Source organism: Haemaphysalis longicornis, unplaced genomic scaffold, assembly GCF_048455015.1.
Source record: "Haemaphysalis longicornis isolate Haplotype H1 unplaced genomic scaffold, Haemaphysalis longicornis Haplotype H1 scaffold_8, whole genome shotgun sequence".
NCBI lineage: Eukaryota > Metazoa > Arthropoda > Arachnida > Ixodida > Ixodidae > Haemaphysalis > Haemaphysalis longicornis.
Window position 1 is genome coordinate 157,740,914 of NW_027526445.1, and position 19,884 is coordinate 157,760,797.

The 19,884-nt window shown below is 46.2% G+C and overlaps 2 protein-coding genes across 2 annotated transcripts in view; both read left to right on the forward strand.

The window, feature by feature from the left end:
* The first annotated feature begins 2,869 nt into the window (after positions 1-2,869).
* On the forward strand, positions 2,870-9,091 carry LOC144148550 (proteasome activator complex subunit 4-like). The gene is made up of 3 exons (XM_077680071.1): positions 2,870-2,988; positions 5,833-6,156; positions 9,077-9,091. The coding sequence occupies exons 1-3, from the start codon at positions 2,878-2,880 to the stop codon at positions 9,089-9,091; spliced, it is 450 nt and encodes a 149-aa protein (XP_077536197.1). The 5' UTR covers positions 2,870-2,877.
* Positions 9,092-10,150: 1,059 nt separating this feature from the next.
* Positions 10,151-19,884, forward strand: part of LOC144149024 (proteasome activator complex subunit 4-like) — a 28,700-nt gene continuing 18,966 nt past the window's right edge. Inside the window, exons 1-5 of the mRNA XM_077680568.1 lie at positions 10,151-10,258; positions 11,887-12,039; positions 12,698-12,802; positions 15,693-15,922; positions 19,390-19,628. Of these exons, the coding sequence (XP_077536694.1) occupies positions 10,196-10,258; positions 11,887-12,039; positions 12,698-12,802; positions 15,693-15,922; positions 19,390-19,628 (790 nt within the window). The 5' untranslated portion in view covers positions 10,151-10,195. The remainder of the gene's footprint in view (positions 10,259-11,886; positions 12,040-12,697; positions 12,803-15,692; positions 15,923-19,389; positions 19,629-19,884) is intronic.

Below are 19,884 nucleotides of genomic sequence, written 5' to 3' on the forward strand. Positions count from 1 at the left end.
TGTGTTTTGGACTCCGTGCTCATAAAAAAGCAGTTTTGTCGGAAATTCGAAGAGATGATTTTACACTAGCCCAATTTTGTACGTATATTTATGCTCTATCACCGCTGGCGCAGTTCACGGCTCAAGCGGGCGTTATCGCTCAGAAGAGTCTAGTTGGCTACCGTTGTAGCTAAGGCAACGTTAGTCGTGTTAGGCTAAGGAATATTGTGACAAGGATGCAGCTGAGTGAACCTTACTTTGCAATATACGGTGTCCAAGTTAATATTTTTTCTGCGGCAAGCAGATAGACCAGCTAAAGTTGCGGGCACGTAGTTTGACTATATTAGCACGCGCACATACCTCCTAGTATCGAAAACTGCATGCTGTAACCAAAGAGCCATCATCGAAAGACAGCAGGGCCGAGTGCGAAATACTCTGACGTTTAAAATAGGCTGCGACTGTCTGTCTAAATCTTAGGCAGAAATGCAAATTCTCGGTATATATTAGAAGATATGACTCCAAAACTTCAGTTGCAGTAACGCCACATTTGTCTGTCTCTCTTGCGTTGACTGTTCTATGCTAACTGTGATTGCGAATACCGTAAACCAAAACTGTAGCCCAGCTGCAATTTTTATCAAGCTCCAGGAAGTTAACCAAGCACACTCGCCCCTTACATAGATACAAATTTTACTACTGCGACGCGAAAGAAGAGGCACAACACCTTATCACAACGGTAAAATAGTGCACGAAATGCAGCTCTGGATATTCTTGGAGCAATGAAAGAATCAGAAAGTCACACATACTATGATATAGTAAATATTTACAGATTACGATCAATAATCAATACTCAATGTGCTCTTTATGTATTTTTGCAGTGAGTACGGGTCACTTGTGGGCAAGCTGGTCTGTGAAGTACAGAGCGGATACTTGTAAGTAGTTACCCGGGCGTTGTCAGTTCATTGGCTCAGCAGCACATGGCACTTAAGATTGTAGGATTTGCATGAAAACGCTAGGGAAATTTTTTAGCGTTCCTTCGTTTCTCGAGAATGCATGAAAATTAAGTATTACAGAAGGAAAATTCTCTCTTCTTCTTGAAATTCTCTCTTTCTCTTGAACATTTTATTGATTGAACGTTAAGTGATTTGTAGGTTGATAGATACTGATATTCACACTCATTTCGTCGTTCTTTCGTAGGATTCAGCGACACTTTTAGCTTATGTCGATAGATTACGGTGCCGGGATGCTAAATGCACCGGTATCGCAATTAAAAGTCGTTTAGTGGGGCAAAAAATCTCGGAAACATGAAAACAAGGGTCGACGCCCCGTACGTGTTTTTGGGCACTGCAATTGGGTCCGTCACAAAAGTTGGGAACGTCGAGAGGTCATTGCAGAAGCATCTATAAATGTTTTCCTCAAACAAACAGTTCCTAAGGGGTTGAGCACGGGCAATAAATGGAAGTCAAAACTTTCCGTGAGCTGATCTAATTTAGAAAACACTGACTACAGTTATTACGCATTGCCCGACAGGCTGCTTCCATCATACTTCTCCATCGGCCATCATGCTTTCAGTTTCGTTTTGGAAAAGCATTGGTACTCTATTGCCGAAGTTGATAACCTACCATGGTGAACGCTCGAGCTTCTGCAAGCAGTAACCCCGGCAGGAAGAGGCAAAAGGAACAAGAAGCACTGCAGGTGCTTAAGCGACCCGCCTGAGCTACTAATCCGTTCTCCGCGCTCGGGTGTTGCTATAGGTACAACAAATCCGCGCTCGGTTCGAACTTTATTGCCCCTGAAAGGTTAGGGTACTTACGGAGGGGGTTATCCGACCGATTCTGCAGCCCCTGAAGGTAAATAAACCGTAAATCGTGCGCGCGTAGCTCTACTTTTATGTTTGGGCCTGGCGGAGCGTCGGCCACGAGGAGTACTCGAGACGGGTGCGGGAAGGGAGTGTGTATTTCACGCCAGGTTGGCCCGTCGCGTGATAGAAGAGAATTTGAAATGGACGTGATCTCCAGACGAGGTTAAATGAAGGCTCCCGCTTGAGGGACGCTTAGCAGGGCAGCCGCGCGTGCTCGATATTTGAAACGGCTTGTCGCCGCTTCGCTCACGGCCGACGTGATGATGTCTGGGTGTCCGGTGTAGGTGTGCACACGGGTTCTGGAGCGGTGAAAAGCATTTCTCGTTGCGTGAGTGACAAATATTAAAAGTGAAAGCCAGCTTCCTAAATCAAAGAAACGCTTTCGGGAATCGGCCATGGCTTGGTGACGTAAAAGCTACTGTTGCCACCCTGAGGGAGCCTAGCGCCATCCCCTTACGCACTAAACCGCACCGGTGCCTAGCTCCAACTTTGTTACGCGATGTCTACGTCATGAAAAAATGATCTGAAAGCGGTAAAAAGAAACGCCACCTTTCTCTACGGATTTCTTAGGAAATAGCGCATCGTTGCTCGTCGAACAAAAGCTGCGCGTGCTAGGAAATGTAAGATCTTTCAGTTTAAACAAAATTTTATTCAGCCTTTAATGTCCTTTGCGGCAAACTCAGGTATTAGGTTGGATGGCACAACTTATCATCAAAAGCAGTTTAAGAAACAGCGTGACAACGAAATGGAAGTATGCCCGCATTCCCCCTGCTTCCTCCAGTATCAACGCATTTATTTAATTTTGCCTCGTTTTGTACGGCAATGTTAAAAACACTGTCAGAATACCGTAATGAATACTTCTATCATTCGATAACAGCAGCGCAATCTAGAAATGCGGTATCACTGTGATTGCTACGAGAGGTAATAATTCCAACATTGTTTTCGATCCTAAGGTTGCCCTTAGTAAACGAGGATCCGAAGGCAAATGTTCTAAGTTCTTTATTATAATGTGTGCCTGCAGAGACAGCCTTCATTGCCACATGGCCCTGGTCATGCTCCAGCTGCTCATACGAAGTGATGTGATGTTGCCCTCGCCAGCGGTGCATACCCTCGTTCACCACCTCGTAAACGGAGCATCAAGGACACGCAAGGTGACCACAGGAATGAATTAACTGAAAATTTATTTCTGAATTGGAATGAAATGAAAATCGTGGGATAAAGAGTAATTTTATGCAGTACCCATATACGATCGTAATGTGAATGTATCTCAAATCGTCCTAAGTCGTGTTAGACTACGTGAAGGATTTTGGTCTCTGTAATATGTGGTATGGTAACATGCTTCGTAGACGCTGCCGTAACATTTTCGTTTAAACACCAGCGAAATATTGCGTTTACTATCTGGGAGAGACATCTAGCTGCTCATTTTTTGCTGCATGTTGGCAACTGCATGTTTGTTGAATGTCAATAGTAGAAGGCTTAGGCGAAAAAATGCACTGTTTAGAGTCAGCCTCACCAAGAAAAAAGGGATCGTGGAGGAAAATTTCTTTACCGCTTCAAGTAAGCAAGCCACCTGATTTACACTCTTTTGTAGACAAAGAGCCCATTTTGAGCTGGAGAAAATCAATCTGGAGAGAAAAGGGACAACGTAAGACGCCAAAAGACCAAGGGCATAATTATATTGATTTCGCCCGAATTTCACTTCTTTCGTGACTGTATTGATTGAGATGTGCATTTGCTCCTAGTTACTAAGGCTTTTTTTATTTAGAGTAGCCTAAAAAGAATACATCAAGATATCCTACCATACCTCCGTATGGTAGGATACTGATAGAATATCCTATCCCTATCCACAATAGGTGTGATATGTAGAGTATCCTATCCCCAAGTGCCTATTTACTGTAAACAAAATCGATTCACACTAATTGCTATAAACGTGACTTCTGTTACAAAAACGTAACTTGTAGATCTGTTCCTAGTTCATATAATTATTAAACAGGACGTTAGACTGTGATAAAGTAAACGTGATTGAGGAATGATGTCAAGGTAAACTCACGTGAAGACATCTGTCACTTATTTCTGCAACTAATAACATTTGTAAGATCTCCATATGAGGTTACACTTTATTACGGCCTATGAAAGGATCGACAATAAATTAGTTGGTTCTTCAAAGGCCCAAACGGCATACACCAAGAGTTGAGAAAAGCAGCTTGACAAATTGGTGACCAAAATATAAATGGGCAATATAATTCGGTGATGTTTGATCAAGTAGTTGGTTGAAGAGGGGGAAAATCTGAGCGGTAACTTTTCTGTCGTTTAACCTCGCTTCCATAGAATCCACTAGTTCCGGATCGACGGCTCCTCACTGCGATTACGTCGGAATTGATGAAACCACACCGATGCATGTAATGTCATGGTCGAAATACTTAACTTTGGCCTTCACATCAAGAATTTCTATCGTGGGGTTCTTGCATCACTTTCACTTACGTCTTCACCTCTGACGTTGAATGAGTACGGCAGCTCCTGTGCTAATCAGGGTAGTTTTCGAGCCAATGACTATGCAGTCTACTTACGAAGGTATTAAGGGGCCCTCTTTGTTGTCATTTGGGTTGTTGTCAGGCTGAGAGGTACTTGCAAATTAACTAACTAGTTTGACTAGTGAAAATTACTGTCTCTGATTTAAAATGAAGTTTATTTTGCAAAGCTGCCGCTGCTGCAAGTGGTTATTCACAGATGGCGCCAATGCTCTTTGTAAGTGCCATTGGTAAAACCAAAGAACGCCCCTTGAGCCAATGACCTTGCGGCATTTTACCGGTTTCCTGGAAGTAGCCTGTTTATCTGCCCTACCGCATGACTTTATATCGAAGTGACAGCTATGTGTGCCAGGGAATGTAACCCTGGGTTCCATGCTGTCATAAGTGCGGGGCCACCACGCCAAACAACAGCGTGTTCAGGATGTGACCCCACGGCCTTACAGACACAGACTAGCGATTTTTGCTGACTATACTTTCTTTATCCCAAATGAAAGGGCATCACTTAAAAACCTTAACCAGGAAGGGTTTTTCTTATAGCGCACTAGAACTTTCAAAATCGGAACTTTTAGATGTACCAGCCATACCTGTCCCTCCAAACGAAATGCTGGCCACCATGACAGTGATCCATGCGGCAACACACTTTTCGCTGCACGTGAAATTAAAAGGTATTTAAAAACTTGTGCCCGGCTACAACAACAATGTGCAACCTTTTCTATGTCTTCATGCAGTTTTTGAAACGCGTTGAAATAGAATTGTTCGGACACGTAACGTAGGGTCACTTTTAGGCGTGTCACTACTTTTCAGACTTCAGAAATTGTAGTAAAAAATTAAAATTACTTCCGCCTTTTCATTCAGAAACTAATCGCGCTTACCTCAGTATATAAAACACTGGCTTTCATTAGACCTAGACGACATGCACACCACAAAAGTTGGTTGTCTGTCCCTTTAGGTCCTCATTCAACTAGTCAAACTAAATAGTTTTCCTCTCCTAATTTCTAAGCTCCGAGTAGGAGTGCGGGTGTAGAAGAGGTACCCTCGTATACCGCTTGCGGAAGACGATAAAAACATATCACACGAAGTGCGTTGACATTTCTTTGGATTTTCACGCAACATCACGCAATTTTCACGCAACAGAACAATGGGAGGTGTGCCCTAGTCGGCTTCACACCGGAGCCAGAACTCCCAACACTCCGGATGGCCGAAGCCGCTGCAGGGATACAAACAATTCTGGTGGCCAAGGGAGGGAGATCATTCTAGAAGTCATCCTTCCAAAACTCGTCTCTGGCATGAAATAATCACCTGTGTCTCCTTCTCTCTCTGTCTGTACCGACCATAAGGGATCTGTCCACAGCCTCACACAGCCTGCTGTCCACATCAGCCTGTTTGTCCACAACCTGTACACAGTTTTCCACTCCGCATATTCGGTTGTGCTAAACCTAGCTTCATCCTGAACACTTTCATTCACAGGTAGCCGTTCGAGCGATGGGCATGGTCCTAAGACAACTTAAGCCACACCACGCGAAAAAGGAGCTGGACTTACAAACCCAGAGCTCGCTCCAGCTCAGTCCCACGCTGAGAACACTGGTGGAACGGGCGGGTGGCCGGAAGCCAGCCAACCTGTGGCTGCAGTACAACAGCTCCCTGCATTTCTGCAGAAAAGAGCAATGGGAAATGCACCCCTTTGTGCACGCGACGCACGTCGGCTTCTATAGGCTTCCACGGCCGTTCCTGGTTTATGCACCCGAGGAAGAGCAGCCCAGTCTTGACCGCACCATTGAAGACATGAATGCTGTGAGTGGTGAGGTGATTTACTACCCTAATTGCATGGTAAGGCAGACAAAAAGCCCATTTCTTAGTAAAACACAAAAATTCCCCACGCCAGTAATCAGAAGCCTCTGCGTAACAAGTGTCCGTGAATTCGTGAAATTTATTGTTCCTCACCAGGGGCGGTGTTCTCGTATTTGTCCCTTTTGAAAACGTCTGTTTTGCGTCCGTTTAATTGGGATGTACTTCAGTTGTAGGCGGGCTTTGGGTTGACTTTTGTGCAACTGTTGTTGTCAACGCATTTTAAAGAACTAAGCCTATTTTGAACTGTCTTTTATGAGTTTATTGTTCCGCCAGCAAACCAACAACAAGGCGACGAAAAATCATCTGCTACGAGTAGCCGCGCCTCATAGCTCCGCCGTGCTGGCATGGTGCCACATCCGGGTGTGCGCTTTTAGCCAATCAGGGCTTGCTCAAAACGGACACTTTTGAAACGAACACAACTTCCAAAACATGAGAATACCGCCCGGGAAAGGACATGGGAGCCCTGGTACAGCATTTTATCCAAAACCTCCCGTATCCGGAGTAGGCTACATTCTGGAATAGGCACAAAAAAAGCCATCTTCGTGATTAAGATGCGGATACTGAAGAAACAGCGGGTATTGTGGTGTTCACTGGCTTTAACTTGGCTTTTTCTATAGCTTTAACTTTGCAGTTTTATAGCTTTAAGTTGGCTGTCCTATAGCTCTAACTTGGTAGATAGATTGGACACTTGCACCCGAGCGCACTTCTTCTCTCTCAACTGGGAGAACACGTGCACGTCCGCGCTTACACAGACGCAGCCAGTACCCGACGCTCGCCTCCCTGCCCGATTATTGGCGACATGACACGCACTCCCCACACCTGCTTGTCGGCACTCCCTTCTCACCACTTCCCTCCACAATTCTTGGCCTTGCTTCCAGTTGCTTTCAAACTAGTTGCAACCAGTTGCGTTCCACATGTATTGGCGCGATTGCTGTTGGTGGGACAGAAATGCGGATTCAAACTTGTTATTATATTGAAAACCTGCAACGAAAAAGTGGTTTCCTCGCCCCTAAAGGTGAACCACTGTTCAAGTTGGGGGACGGCAAAGCTAGCGCGGACGCCAACGTGGTTTGTCTCTATTGAGGACAAGTGCCATGATTCCGCCCCACAGTCGGCAAGACTACGCGTTGCTGTGCCGTATGAGAAGGATCATATGCCCGCTGCACAAAATTGAGAGTCACTCATCGTTGTGCTCTAATATCCATAATGGTGCCATTGTCGTTTACGAGGAACTGGATGGCACTGCCACTTGTCCGGCGCTCCCCGCAATCTCTGTGCATCCAGGGCTGGCGCTGCTTCTCACTAGGAGTTGGATGCTCATCTCATGTGTCATCGCGCTCCTGACGATAGTGAAACACTGGTCATAGCGTGATTATTATTTCGGCAGCAACCAATGGCCAATTGGGCTAAAGAGCCGGCGTGCGGAATGGTAACAGCGTTTAAACTCCTTAAGAAGCGCTCCGTACCGCGCGGGGTTCATAGCGCGAGCTTATTTCAGCACTAGCGAGAGGTGGCTATCCACGCCAGAGTAGTACCCCGGAGATGAAGGGAGCGGAAGAACGTAGCAGAGCGAGCCAACATACGAACAGCGAAATTCAACATTGTCTTCAACTCTTCTATTACACGGCTGCAGAAACGAGCCGTGGTGCATTACATAGAAAAAGGTCGAAGCCATTAGAAAGTGTAAAGGCGGATCACAAAGCAAAGCGTCGCAAGCGGCGAGATTACAAAGCCCTTCAACAATTCCGGGCGGAAGCAAGGCGCCTCAAGATTTCAACTTTACACTCATGCTTTTGCATTGACAGCCCCTAAGAAAAGCCTAGAAGTATTCGCATTTGGAGCAGGTTATGATGATGATCCATAAACTGACAATGTCTTATACGAACGTATGCAAAACGTTTGCTTGGAGGGAGACATAGTGTTTCATGAGGAGATAGTTTCCACGCAGAACTCTGCGGAAGCCCAAATAGTGAGTGACATGTGGCTATTGATTTAGACGTTCCACCCTCATGTTTATGTGTTTAAGCTTCTGAACGCAGCTGTAGTGCTACTAGCAAGGTCTTTATATCCAGTCTTTCTTTGTTTTCATCCTGTATCACATACTACCAACTTGGCCCCTGCTTTTTGTTTTTAATATGCTCCCTGAATGAACGGAAAAAGAACAAGTAAAAATCCAAGGAAAAGACCCAACCACCAAGGCATCACGGGAATCTGATTGAAAAGAAATGAACAGGGGCCGTGATGCCCACAAAATTTGTTACAGCATAGGAAAAAAACTTTCAAAAGTGAGAGGAAGTTACAAATAAAATGCGAACACATTTGCGCACAAATAACCCACGCATGCATAATCCCCATCTTCTGCGGAGCCATCCCAAACATCGCTTCGTGCAGCCACATAACGAAAAATAATTAAAATTTCTGGCCGGTTGCACGGTTAGTGTACGGACTTCATAATTGAAGCTGATGTGAGTGTCCACACCTGCAGCACACACAGTCCGCGAAGAACCCGCACAGTCCTGTTTATTCTCTCTGACAAGTCACTTAATTCCACGGTGCGTGGCATCACCGCTTGAAGATCTCTCCAGTAGCGTCTCCTGCCTCTGGGACACCCAGCCGTGCGTTTGAAGCAGGAACCATGGCGCCGAAAGCAGACAATGTGGGGAACCACGTCCACGAAAACTTCCTCATCCCTGCAGCTGCCACAACGACAAGCCGGTCAAACAATACGGAGGCGTTGAGCGTTGCCTACACCCATAACCCCAGTCCACAGCTTGTTTTCAGAGTAGGAGTGCGCACGTGTGGAGGAGGCTGCAAGACCAGGGCCTCCAGTAAAGCCTTCCTGCAATCCTTGTGTGGTCTCCAGGTAGAAAATGAATAGAGGGAACGGAACGGCGATGAGAGAGGCCAGAAGATTGGGTCGTCTGCTTTCTGGTCGGGCTTTTATTGGTCGCAGTGTGCTGCGTGTTATGGTGGGGAACACCCGAAGCAAACTTTTGTGAGACCGAGGCCCAGAGGCCTGGAGGACATTTTTCGTCAGGGAATTCATATTTTTCAACTGTGTTCTTCACCTTATTTGCGCTGTTGTGTCCGTATGGAAGCTGTATGCGTTCTAGGTTGAGGGGGTTATTTCACTGATGTAAGAAGCATGAACTTTTAGTATCTTGAGCAGGTCGCTGTTGTCTAATGCCCATGGCCATTTGTTTGATGACAAGGGTCGTCCTAATTGCTGTTTCAGTAGATCCACAAATCAACGCGTTTTCTCGCATTGCCCCAAATAACAGTAGAAAGAAGGGCTATTGCTGCCACAGAATCAAACCGAGTTTGACATACAGCAGACGTGATGGAAGTAGTACGGTAAGCGCTTTTGAGCCGTGAGAGCCGTCAGCACGCTGCGTAAAGGTGGAAAACACTGTGGGATTTCGAGGAGACTGGGAACCAAAAGATCCGTGCCACTGTGGTCCTCTTCCCACTGTGCGTACCCCGTGCCTCGACTGCGAGCCTACATCGAGCGCACAACTCGTATGTAGTATTTGACACTCCTTACCTTGCTCGATGTTACAGTAGACATAGACAACATGTCAGTCATGTTGTTCCCCCACACACCAACGTGGCCAGGAACGTGAAGGAGCTCGGCTGTGACGACTAGACGTATTTCTCACGTGAAGACAAAAGTAACTGTACAAGTCTATGAAACACCATTGGTTTTACGTAAACACGTTTTTCGTATAGTTTGTATGCCTTAAATAACAAGTTCACTCCGCCCCCTTTCAATTTCTGTCACATATCCATGCAGATCTACACGGCTTTCTATACACTGCTCACTTTACCAAAGTAGCAACCGCCAATCTAACCTCTGCATCTGTGCACGGTCAAAAGGAAGATTTGACTAAATTTCTTGCTCCTTACTGTTTCTTCGCAGTCTGAAAGGGCCATATTTCAAGCGTTTAGTTCTGGAACGTTTGTACACCGACTCTCCTCGCACATGAGCTCGGACGAACGCAGCGACAAGGACAGGTTCAATTTCGACACCTTCTTCATGTTCAAGGTTGGTCATGCACCTTTTAAATTAACACCGTGCTACGTCGGTGACGTCACAATATCATGATTGAAGTGGTATTCACAGCTCTTAAATGCCTCCTTGTCGACATTTTGGCGCACATTAACGATGATTCCAGTAGTATATATGGCGCGTCTAGTTATACCAGGGGTAAATTAGCGCGTTTAACTCTCAGAACTTCAGTGTTGATCACCACTTTGATGTTTTCGACTGTATACAATTTCAGCAACAGCACGCACTCGTCCCTAAAGCTTTGAGTTGCCTTGGCATACATATACCTAGTTATTTAAGCACATTCAAGGAAGCCAGATCACAGCTTCTGCCCTTTGTTTCTCACCTGCTACTTTGAACACGCTCCCATTAAAATAAGTCCGCAACATTACTTTTTATAAATATTGTGAGCATCAATCTGTACGATGCGCTAGTGCCCACTTCGAGGAGACATGGATAAGTGCCCTTGCACTGTCGTGGCCAATTCATCGCATACTTCGTCTGCTTCTCATGACAGTTATCATCATCATGCCGTACCTCATCTCTTCTTCATACCCACCCTCATCATCATTCCTGGTGCTGGAGTTCTGGGTTGCCGCTTAGAATAAACGCGCTGTTTCCACTGCCTCTGCGACGTCTCTTCTGGGTGACAGCTGCCCTTGACTTCTCCCTCAATATCTTTTCTTGATCTGAGAGACCTCTTTTCTATGGCATGATGAGGGAGGATTTGAAACTACATATGTTGGCAGAGAGTGTTCTACTCCTCACTATATGTTCCCCATGCAGTCGAAATCATAAGCAAACGACCGTCGTAGCGCGATGAATCACGCAGGCCAAACTGCAGTTACTCACATTATTATGTACCAAGTCTATCAGAGCTGATATCAAATTCAAAAAAAGAAAACTAAGCAAGCCATGTAACAACCCGGGGCGTCCACAAAACGTCCATACATGCTAACCAGTCTCTACATTGCAAGTTAATCTTTAATATTAGGGCCAACTGGGGTGATTAACGTGGTGTGCGCTTGCGCTCTCTGTGCGTAGCCCAACTCGTTTCCATTTTAATTGGGTGAATAAATCACGGTGTTCAGCAGAAACGGCCAGTTCCGGCTTTGAAAAGTAGTCTGTAAATATATTTTTTATCGTTTTACGTCAATAAGCGAGTTAATTAACACACCAAAATAAAAATACGAAATACCCAAGCTGAATTGTCTTCTGCTTTGTCCTCTTTTAACAATACTGTATTGTAAGTTGCAAATGAATCTCGACATTTCTGACTATTTAGAAACTGATGCTCTACACATTACAGCCATTGGAAGCAGCCGGAAAAATTACTTGCTGTCCTGGTAAAAAATACTAACACGTTAGTATAATATACAATATAGGGTTATTGGTATCAAAGCCGGAAGCACTAACACATTTAGACATTCCGATTAGAGAGTGCTTGAGTACGTGGAGTGAACAAATGGATTAGTGGTGGTGGTGGTGGTGATGATGATGATGATGTTCAGTTCGCAGAAATTTTAACCTGTATTTTGGTAGTGGTTTTTAGTATGAAAGCCGAAAGATTTACACGTTTAGATGTTCCTATCATAGTGCGCTTTATTACGTGACCTTTATTCCAGGGCCTGTTCCGCAACTACGGGTCAGCATTTCTGCCGCATTTCGAGAAGGTGCTCCGCTATAAGATTTCCAGCAACGAGGCGGGAAACCAGCGCTACGCCCTAGAGATTCTCACTGGACTCATGCGCGGAAGCAAGCACTGGGGCTTTGAAAAGGTCTGTAAGAGAACACATGTTTGCGAGTGTACTTCAAGTCCTCATCGTTAGCATGGCAGCTATGTGCTCGAATCCATTCTGTGGGGCCGTGTTTCTGTACTACAATGAAGACTTCTTATGGGCCCTTGTCATAGCCCCTAAGAATTCATATGAATTTATATGTGAATTATTATGGGCGCAAATAAATTTGATGGGTCCCATATCAAAATCATGAGTTGTTTGAGGGGGTGCTGTTGTTTTGCAAGCCAAACTTAGAGTACAATGAATGAGAGCATGCGAATACATAGTGACTGCCGATAATACAGTATAATCCTTCAGGTAGTGTATTTCATCCATTCGTTGCATAGGGAACAGTTGCACCATTTGCTTGCTGTGGTGTCCTTTAAGAAGTTTTGTGTTATCGTACATTGAATGAGACTAATGCATTCATCATCATCAAGAGCCGGATAGGGTACATTTTTCCGCCTAAGTATAACTCAGACAACAGTTCGAATACCACGTAGCCTAAGTATATTACCAGAAAACAGTTCGAATACCACATAGCCTAAGTATAATACAGGCAAGAGTTCCAATACCACGTCGACAAACTCAAAAGGAGAAAAAGAAATAAATAAAAATATCCTTCCTAAAAATATAAGGGCCATTTTTTGGCTTTCAGATGCTGAAGCTGCGAACTACGCTGGAACCTATTCTACGGCTCGGCCTACCGAAGATACTGCCTGAAACTCTGGCGGACTGGGGAACTTGCGTGGCCGGAATATCGGTGAGAAAGCTGCGTTCGCGTGCGGCAAACGACAGCTGCTTTGCTGGACGCGGAGAAAAAACGCCAAAAGAAAACCCAATACCCCTAAACCTCACAGAGAAGTTCGTTCCCTTACATTTATTTCAACCTCTGAAGCGTGCCCAGTCATGGAAAAGGAGCCCCCTAGCTACCATGGCGTAGTCGTCGTCTTCATCATCATCGTCGTCGTCGTCGTGCTTTTGTGTCCACTACGAGACGAAGACCCAACCTCCTAACCTCTTTTACCCTGCGATGCTGGAATCCATCCTTCACTCCGGAATTTTATTTTTCCATTTCTCTATTTGCAGTCCCGTCTCTCTATAGCTTATCGGTTATTCCGATGGCTTGCCGGTTGTCAGTTATCAAAATTAAATCTCTCATCCAACTGCACTGCTTTCTCTTAGTTTGGCTAGGCTACTTTACGCCAGAGTTTGTGTCCTACTACTGTGTTCGGCCATACACAGGAGCGAGCGGTCCCAACTCCCTTTGCGGCCTGATGAACATCCGATATCCATCCGGGGTACTTTCACGGGAAGCTCCAGGCTAAAAAACTTTGGCCTCGATCTCGTGTGCAAGGCAGCTAGCATACCGAATCTGGTCGTCTCTCCCGAAACACGATCTTCTTTACCTCTGCTCATGACGGCGCTGACGAAGACGTCTTTCTTTGTGTTTCGGACACGTCCGCCCTACATCTAAAAGCAAGACAATCAATAACTCTGGACGCTCTTTTGCTTCTTAAGAGGACACACACTCCGCGTGTGTATGCGGTTTTTTGAGAATCGGTTGTCGTTCCGAATTCGTGGCTACATACACTGTATAGTAAATTGCGGCACTCAGGGTAAACGTTACCTGGTTGCTATTCGCGCTCCTGCTGAGCCTGTCACGACTAACGTAGGGCTGACACTTTGGATACACTGTTATGCTAACATGAATAAAGGGAAACAACCAGCTCTACCTTTCAGTGCGCTTCGCAAGTGCCACAATAACCAGCTGCGTAAAGCCCCACACCCCACACCACCGACTCACCGGCCCACTGCAGCCCATTCAAATCCCCCGATGCCGCTTCAGTAAGTCGGGATTGACCTTTACGAACCATTTTGTCGTCCTCATTTGATAAGTAGATTGCAATAGCCTCGAGTTGAACTCACTGGACTCACAATTTAACCCACAATGTCCGATTCCGTGCTCACCGCAGCCGTTTAAGAAGCACTGAAACACGAGGGAATAGAGGAAACCTACATAAGACTTCTAGGAGACATATGCAAGGGATGCATGGGCAGGACAACCCTCCACATGCAAAGCGATAAATTTCCAATACAAAATAGAATAAGACAAGGAGATATCATCTCTCGAAAACTATTCACAGCATGTCTGGAAGGGGTATTTAGAAAGTTAGACTGGGGAAACATCGGATTAAGAATTAACGGGTAATACTTGAGCCATTTAAGGTTTGGGGACGACATAGTCTTGATGAGTGAGACTGCAGAACCTCATGCAAACAATGCTTGAGGAACTACAATCCAAAAGAACGCCCGTGGGGCTACAAAAAATACGAACAATTGTAAAGTAATGAAGAATAAGCATACCAAAAACACCCTCTTCAGCTTAGGGGGCAAAACACTAGAAAGAGCAAAAGAATTTAACTGCCTCGGACATATGGTTACCGCTCACCCCACCACAAGATAGAAATCCGGCGCTAAATAGCTATCAATTGGGGATCACTCGGCAAGCACTGCCTAATAATGAACAGTAAGCTACTTGTGTCACTCAAACAAAAAATCTACAACCACTGCATACTGAAGCCGAATCTTGGCGCGTTACTAAACAACTTCAAAGTAAACTTGGGTCGGCTCAACGGGTCATGGAACGAATAATGTTAGGCGTAACACTCAGGGGCAGGAAACGAGCATCCTGGATCAAAGAACTAACTAGAGTAGGAGATATCATAGTTCAAATAAAGAAAAAGATTTGGACTTGGCCTGCCATTTAGTGAGACGAAGCGACAACCAGTGGACAACGAGAGTAACCGAGTGGATACCAAAAGATTGGTCTAGAAGAAGGGGCGGCAAATAACACGATGGACGGAAGAAATCCGGAACTTCAGGGGTAAACTCCGGACTCCAGTAGTTCAGGACAGGAACGAGGAAGTCGTTTGTTCTGCAGTGGAACTGAGCAGGATGATGGTGATGATGATGATGGTTATGATGATTATGAACTCACTGGTACATAGCAGCCGAGATGGGTGAGTGTTTCAAGCTCAAAATTATGCTACCGCATTATGCTCCCGCCGTGGTTATCAGAGACTGACGACGACAATCACTGACCAGCTCGTCGGAATAGTCATTCAGTTCATGGGCACATTCCTTCGGAAATGACTCACTACGGTCCATTAACATGTGCTATAATTGTTACAATACCATCCCAGACATGTTGAGCATGTCAATGAATGAAACTGACGACCACAACATTTAGGACGTGGCTCTTCGCAATGCTACTTTCACCGATAAGACGCGGCCTCAATGGCGCAGTTCTCTCCCCACCATGTTCGTCAGGTTAAAACAATGTTGGACTTCATGGTGCCTCACCACGGCAGCAACATCAGCAGGCAGCCCTTGGTACTTGACCTGAAGCCGAAAAACCCGTTAGCTTCCTTGCATGCGAACAACAAAGCAACAGTTCGACCGCACAATGTCCATCTGATTGGCACAATTGCCGTAGGTGCGTACACCTTAGCATGTTTGTTTACCAGGGGTCCGTGCAGCGTTGAACTGAAGAGCAAGGATCCTTGAAAAGCCAATTTGCTTATCCGTTCTGTTTCTCATCTCTGTTTTGTGATGCCAGTGACCTTTTGACGTATTTACGAACTATCCAGGAGCACCGCGATCCCAACAAGTACCAGTGGTTCTTCCAACTGCTCCTGGAGGAACCCAACGGCACCGAGGCAGTCGCTGACAGGTTTCTCCAGGCCAGCCACCTGCGCCTGCGGCTTGCAGCAATCGCTCAGCAGCAGTGGCGAGTGTGCGAGATTTTGGAAGACGAGCTCGAACGCCTGAAGCAGGGTCTCGCCAACGATCATCCCGACGTTCGCGAGAAGATCAGCGGGTGAGTGGCCTGCCCGCTGTGGAGCGCAGCTGTTTACATGTCGCTGTGGCGAAGTTTCCCTCGATTTACTGATTTTAACAGCGAAGCTTTTTTGGCTATTTACTGATTTCGGTGTTTCACAAAACTCAGTATAAACGTGTAAAGAAAAATCACCGGCACCAGCAGGATTTAAACATGTGTCTGGTAGACCAACGGAATCGGTCGTCTTACCCGCCGTGGTGGCTCATTGGCTATGGTGTTGCGCTGCTGAGCACGAGGTCGCCGGTTCGATTCCCGGCCGCGGCGGCCGCTTTTCTGATGGAGGCGAAAAGCAAAAACGCCCGCGTGTACGAGATTTCGGCGCACGTTAAAGATCCCCAGGTGGTCAAAATTAATCCGGAGCCCTCCACTGCGGCACGGCTCATCGCCTGCGTTGCGTCGGTGCGTTAAACCCTACAATCAATCAATCACTTGTCTTACCTACTCTTCTACGGCCGTGCACGAGTTAGTACCCTAGTCAAACGGCTTACTCACTCGGCTGTGGCTTTGGAGAGAGGAATCACTTCATCTACTCGAGAAACACGTGATAGGGTACACGTTGTACCTGCGGACCTCTAGTTTAAGTGGATGCGTTCCCTTCGTTCGTTCTCCTTCTTCGATTTGTTTCTTCGTAGCCGTCAGAGGAACAAAGAGCGAAGAAGAAGCAAATCAGCTGCAATCGTGAACTTAAACCGCCGGGATGGTTGCGTACAGCTTCGCTACCTTCAAGTCTTACGAGTTAGTGGGAGCTTCCTTCATTTTTACAGCGAAAGAGTTAGAGCGACTTTAGCCGGAATGTTTCGTGACCCCGTTTTTCATGCGCAAAAATAGTTCGAATCGAACAGAGCGACTACACCTGCGGCCGAAAGTGTTCACAGGGCAGCTATATGTGTTATTTGTGACTGTGCACAATAAACTAAAGATGTCGTAAATAAAATAAAATACAAGGCTAAAAAACAACAAAAAAGACGTCCCGGCCGTTTGATTGGATTGCGCTGAAATTCGGTGTAATGATGTTGCATTAAGCGTGCTGTCGTAACATCGACACAATGTGGTTGTAAACAGTCGCGGTATTGGTGTAACCCGCTGCCAAAGCACGGATTTAGTCTTCTAGAAATGTTTGGGAGCGTTTAACGTGCCGAAGCTATACCTGGGCTATGAGGCGCGCTGTAGTGGATGACTGCTGATTAATTTTGACCACATGGGGATCTTTAAGACGCCCCGGAAGCAGTCGCCTTTGAAAAAATCACAGCTTAAGCATGAATTACCTCGACCACTGATATAGGATCGCCAACGCAAAGTCAGAACTCCGGAAAACTATGCGAAGGCGAGTAGCGATTTAGGGGAGCTAAAGGTGTTAAGCTATTGCACAAACCACAGCTGTTTTCGTTTCTAGTGGCTACGTGAAAAACGGCCACCGCGGAGGGAACCCAACCAGGGTTCTTGGGCTCAACAGCACAACCATGTTAACACGAAAGTGTTTTATGCCCGGGTCCACGAAGATCTGACCGGCGCCATATCCATCACGGAAATGGCGTCGCCAAAAAAAGTTTAATTGACGCGGCTTCGCCCGGATTCGAGCCACGAACTCTCTCGCCACAGAGCGTTCTGCCCACTGTGCTATGAAATTCAAGCGCGAGTAGGTCTACGAACGCCCCTTATATATTTCCTAGTTCTTTCTTCATTCAGATGCTTTCATTCAGATGCTTCATTCAGAAGTGGAGCGAAGTAGTTCATCATGACACTAATGAGCGCCGACAGTAGGCGCCTGGATGCCAGCGTCTTCGTGTACGCGGGGCGCGGGTGAATTAAAGCACCCTCCGCCACCTACTGCTTTCGGTTTCGGTTTCGGTTTCGGTTCCGGTTCCGTTTCGTTCGCACGGTTTTCAAGGGGCTGTAGTTTCAGTCGGATATAAGCAATGTTCCGGCGCGTCCAATCCAGTGTCTAACGTTGATGCGTCTAACGGTGCCATAACGACGTAACATAATTAGTGATGCGGATATGGATGCACAATAAATGCTTCTGTGAAGGTACACTTCACTTTCATATTTTACCTATTCCTATGAAAGAGGCATCAACCACATTTTTTCCAAGCTCACCAGAGGAAAATATACGAAAAAAAAAAAACACTTGGAAAGCCATCCAGAGTACGGCATCATTCCGGGGTTTTTTTTTTGTATTTTTGGTTTGTGTGAATTTCCTGCTTTGGCGTTTCTTTGATGACTTTCCGACGTTTTTATGTTGTTGTTGATATTCTTCCTTTCTCTTTAGGGAGAGGGGCGTTATTTCCCTTTCCAGAACGGAAATCCTACGAACGTAACTGAAGGGTGCGACAAAACACCGGTGTGAGTCAAGGTTCCGATTCTGGCGGGCTCACCTTTACGCTTTCCACCTTTGTTTTTCTCTTACAAATCGGACGGGTTTGTGGAACCTGTAAACAACTGTACAGTGAAATATTGTGGATACAATTCGGCACACTGTGTTTTATGACCAGGTGTTCATTGAATGGAGGGGGTATGATAGATACCGATGCGGAACACGCGCGAGTCAGAAATATTGTCTTTGTCCCGGTGGACGAGTCGTAACGATAGGTTTCCGTTGCATGCTCAGATGAGACAGCCTCCTCCTGCATTTTTTGGTTACAAGCAGAGAACTACAAAAATGGCGCCATGTGCCTGCCCTAAGTGCCACGAGTAACTTCGCAAGCCTTCGGCATCTCGTGGTCAGGCATGACATTTGAGTGATATTACACCGTTCTGGTTTCACGTACGTAGAAGCTTCGTGTACGTAGAACTTTCATGGATGATGAGAGCGCATGCTCAGAACGCAAACGGTCGCCGTGAGTCTCACTGGTGTAGGTGAGATTTCGAATTTTTACGCCGCTCTCTTTACGTAGCTCCCGCACGTGGGGTTGACCAACATGGCAGCGCCCAGCCTTCCCTCTTCGCAGCGATGACAGCTTCGTCACTAATCCCTCGTGGTGATATCGTGTTCTAAGCTGGTGATTTTGTCTTGAATTTGCCCATTATAACCAACACCCAAAGTTTCAATTGAAAAACAGCTTTCGCTTTTTAGATAGAAGAGCGACTTTTCAGCTTGACAAGAAAGCGCGAGTAGCACCTCACGCTTCTCTGCTCGTTTCTGCAAATCAGCCCTGCGCACAGCTTTAAGCCTAACGAAGTAGTGTTTGTCGTCGTCATAGCAGCGGGCTCATAAGATCCCGAGTGTCTACAGTAGTGTCTGTCTCTCTTAGTAGGTGGCGCTAGGAATAACGGCGGAGAGCGCGTGCAACCAGGCGCCCTACGCGCGGTTGTGCGCGTGTACCTGCAACTATTAGGGTTTCAAGCTACATGCCCGTGGGCAAAGTATACTTTTCCCGTTTCGCGTACGTGAACTATGTACGCGCGTGAAACTAAAACTGCTTATTACCCTTTCTTCCGGGTTGCAGCCTCCTACGCCGCATTTTTATGTACGACGTGCACCTTCCGATGTTCGAGGATGCGCTAAGCTTAGTCCCTCGGGCGTCCCGCTTCATGGAGTACCTGCTTCCGCTTCTGGCGCCTCTCACGGTAGATGACAATCAAGCGCCGAAAGAGGACCTGCGTACTCCTATCAGAGAAGGGCTGGGATCGGGAGAAGGACATGCTCCTCCTTCGCGCAAGGCGGCTGCCAACGTTCTCAAGACAGGTGCGTGCCTTGAAATGCTTGATATACTGCTGGAAAGGTGTGTTATACCGTGTATGGCAACAATAAATGAGCGTATTGGGCTTTTTTTAAATCAAACTGTGGCATCGTTCACGCTGAAATTAATAAGATGGTTCAATCCACGGTCAATTTTGTATCCTACCAAGGTCAGCGAGGGTACTCAACTGTTTAATTAAAAATCAACTTAACAGCCGGTGACCATGATGAAAAAAAATGGCCGCGTATCTGCTGCTCACTT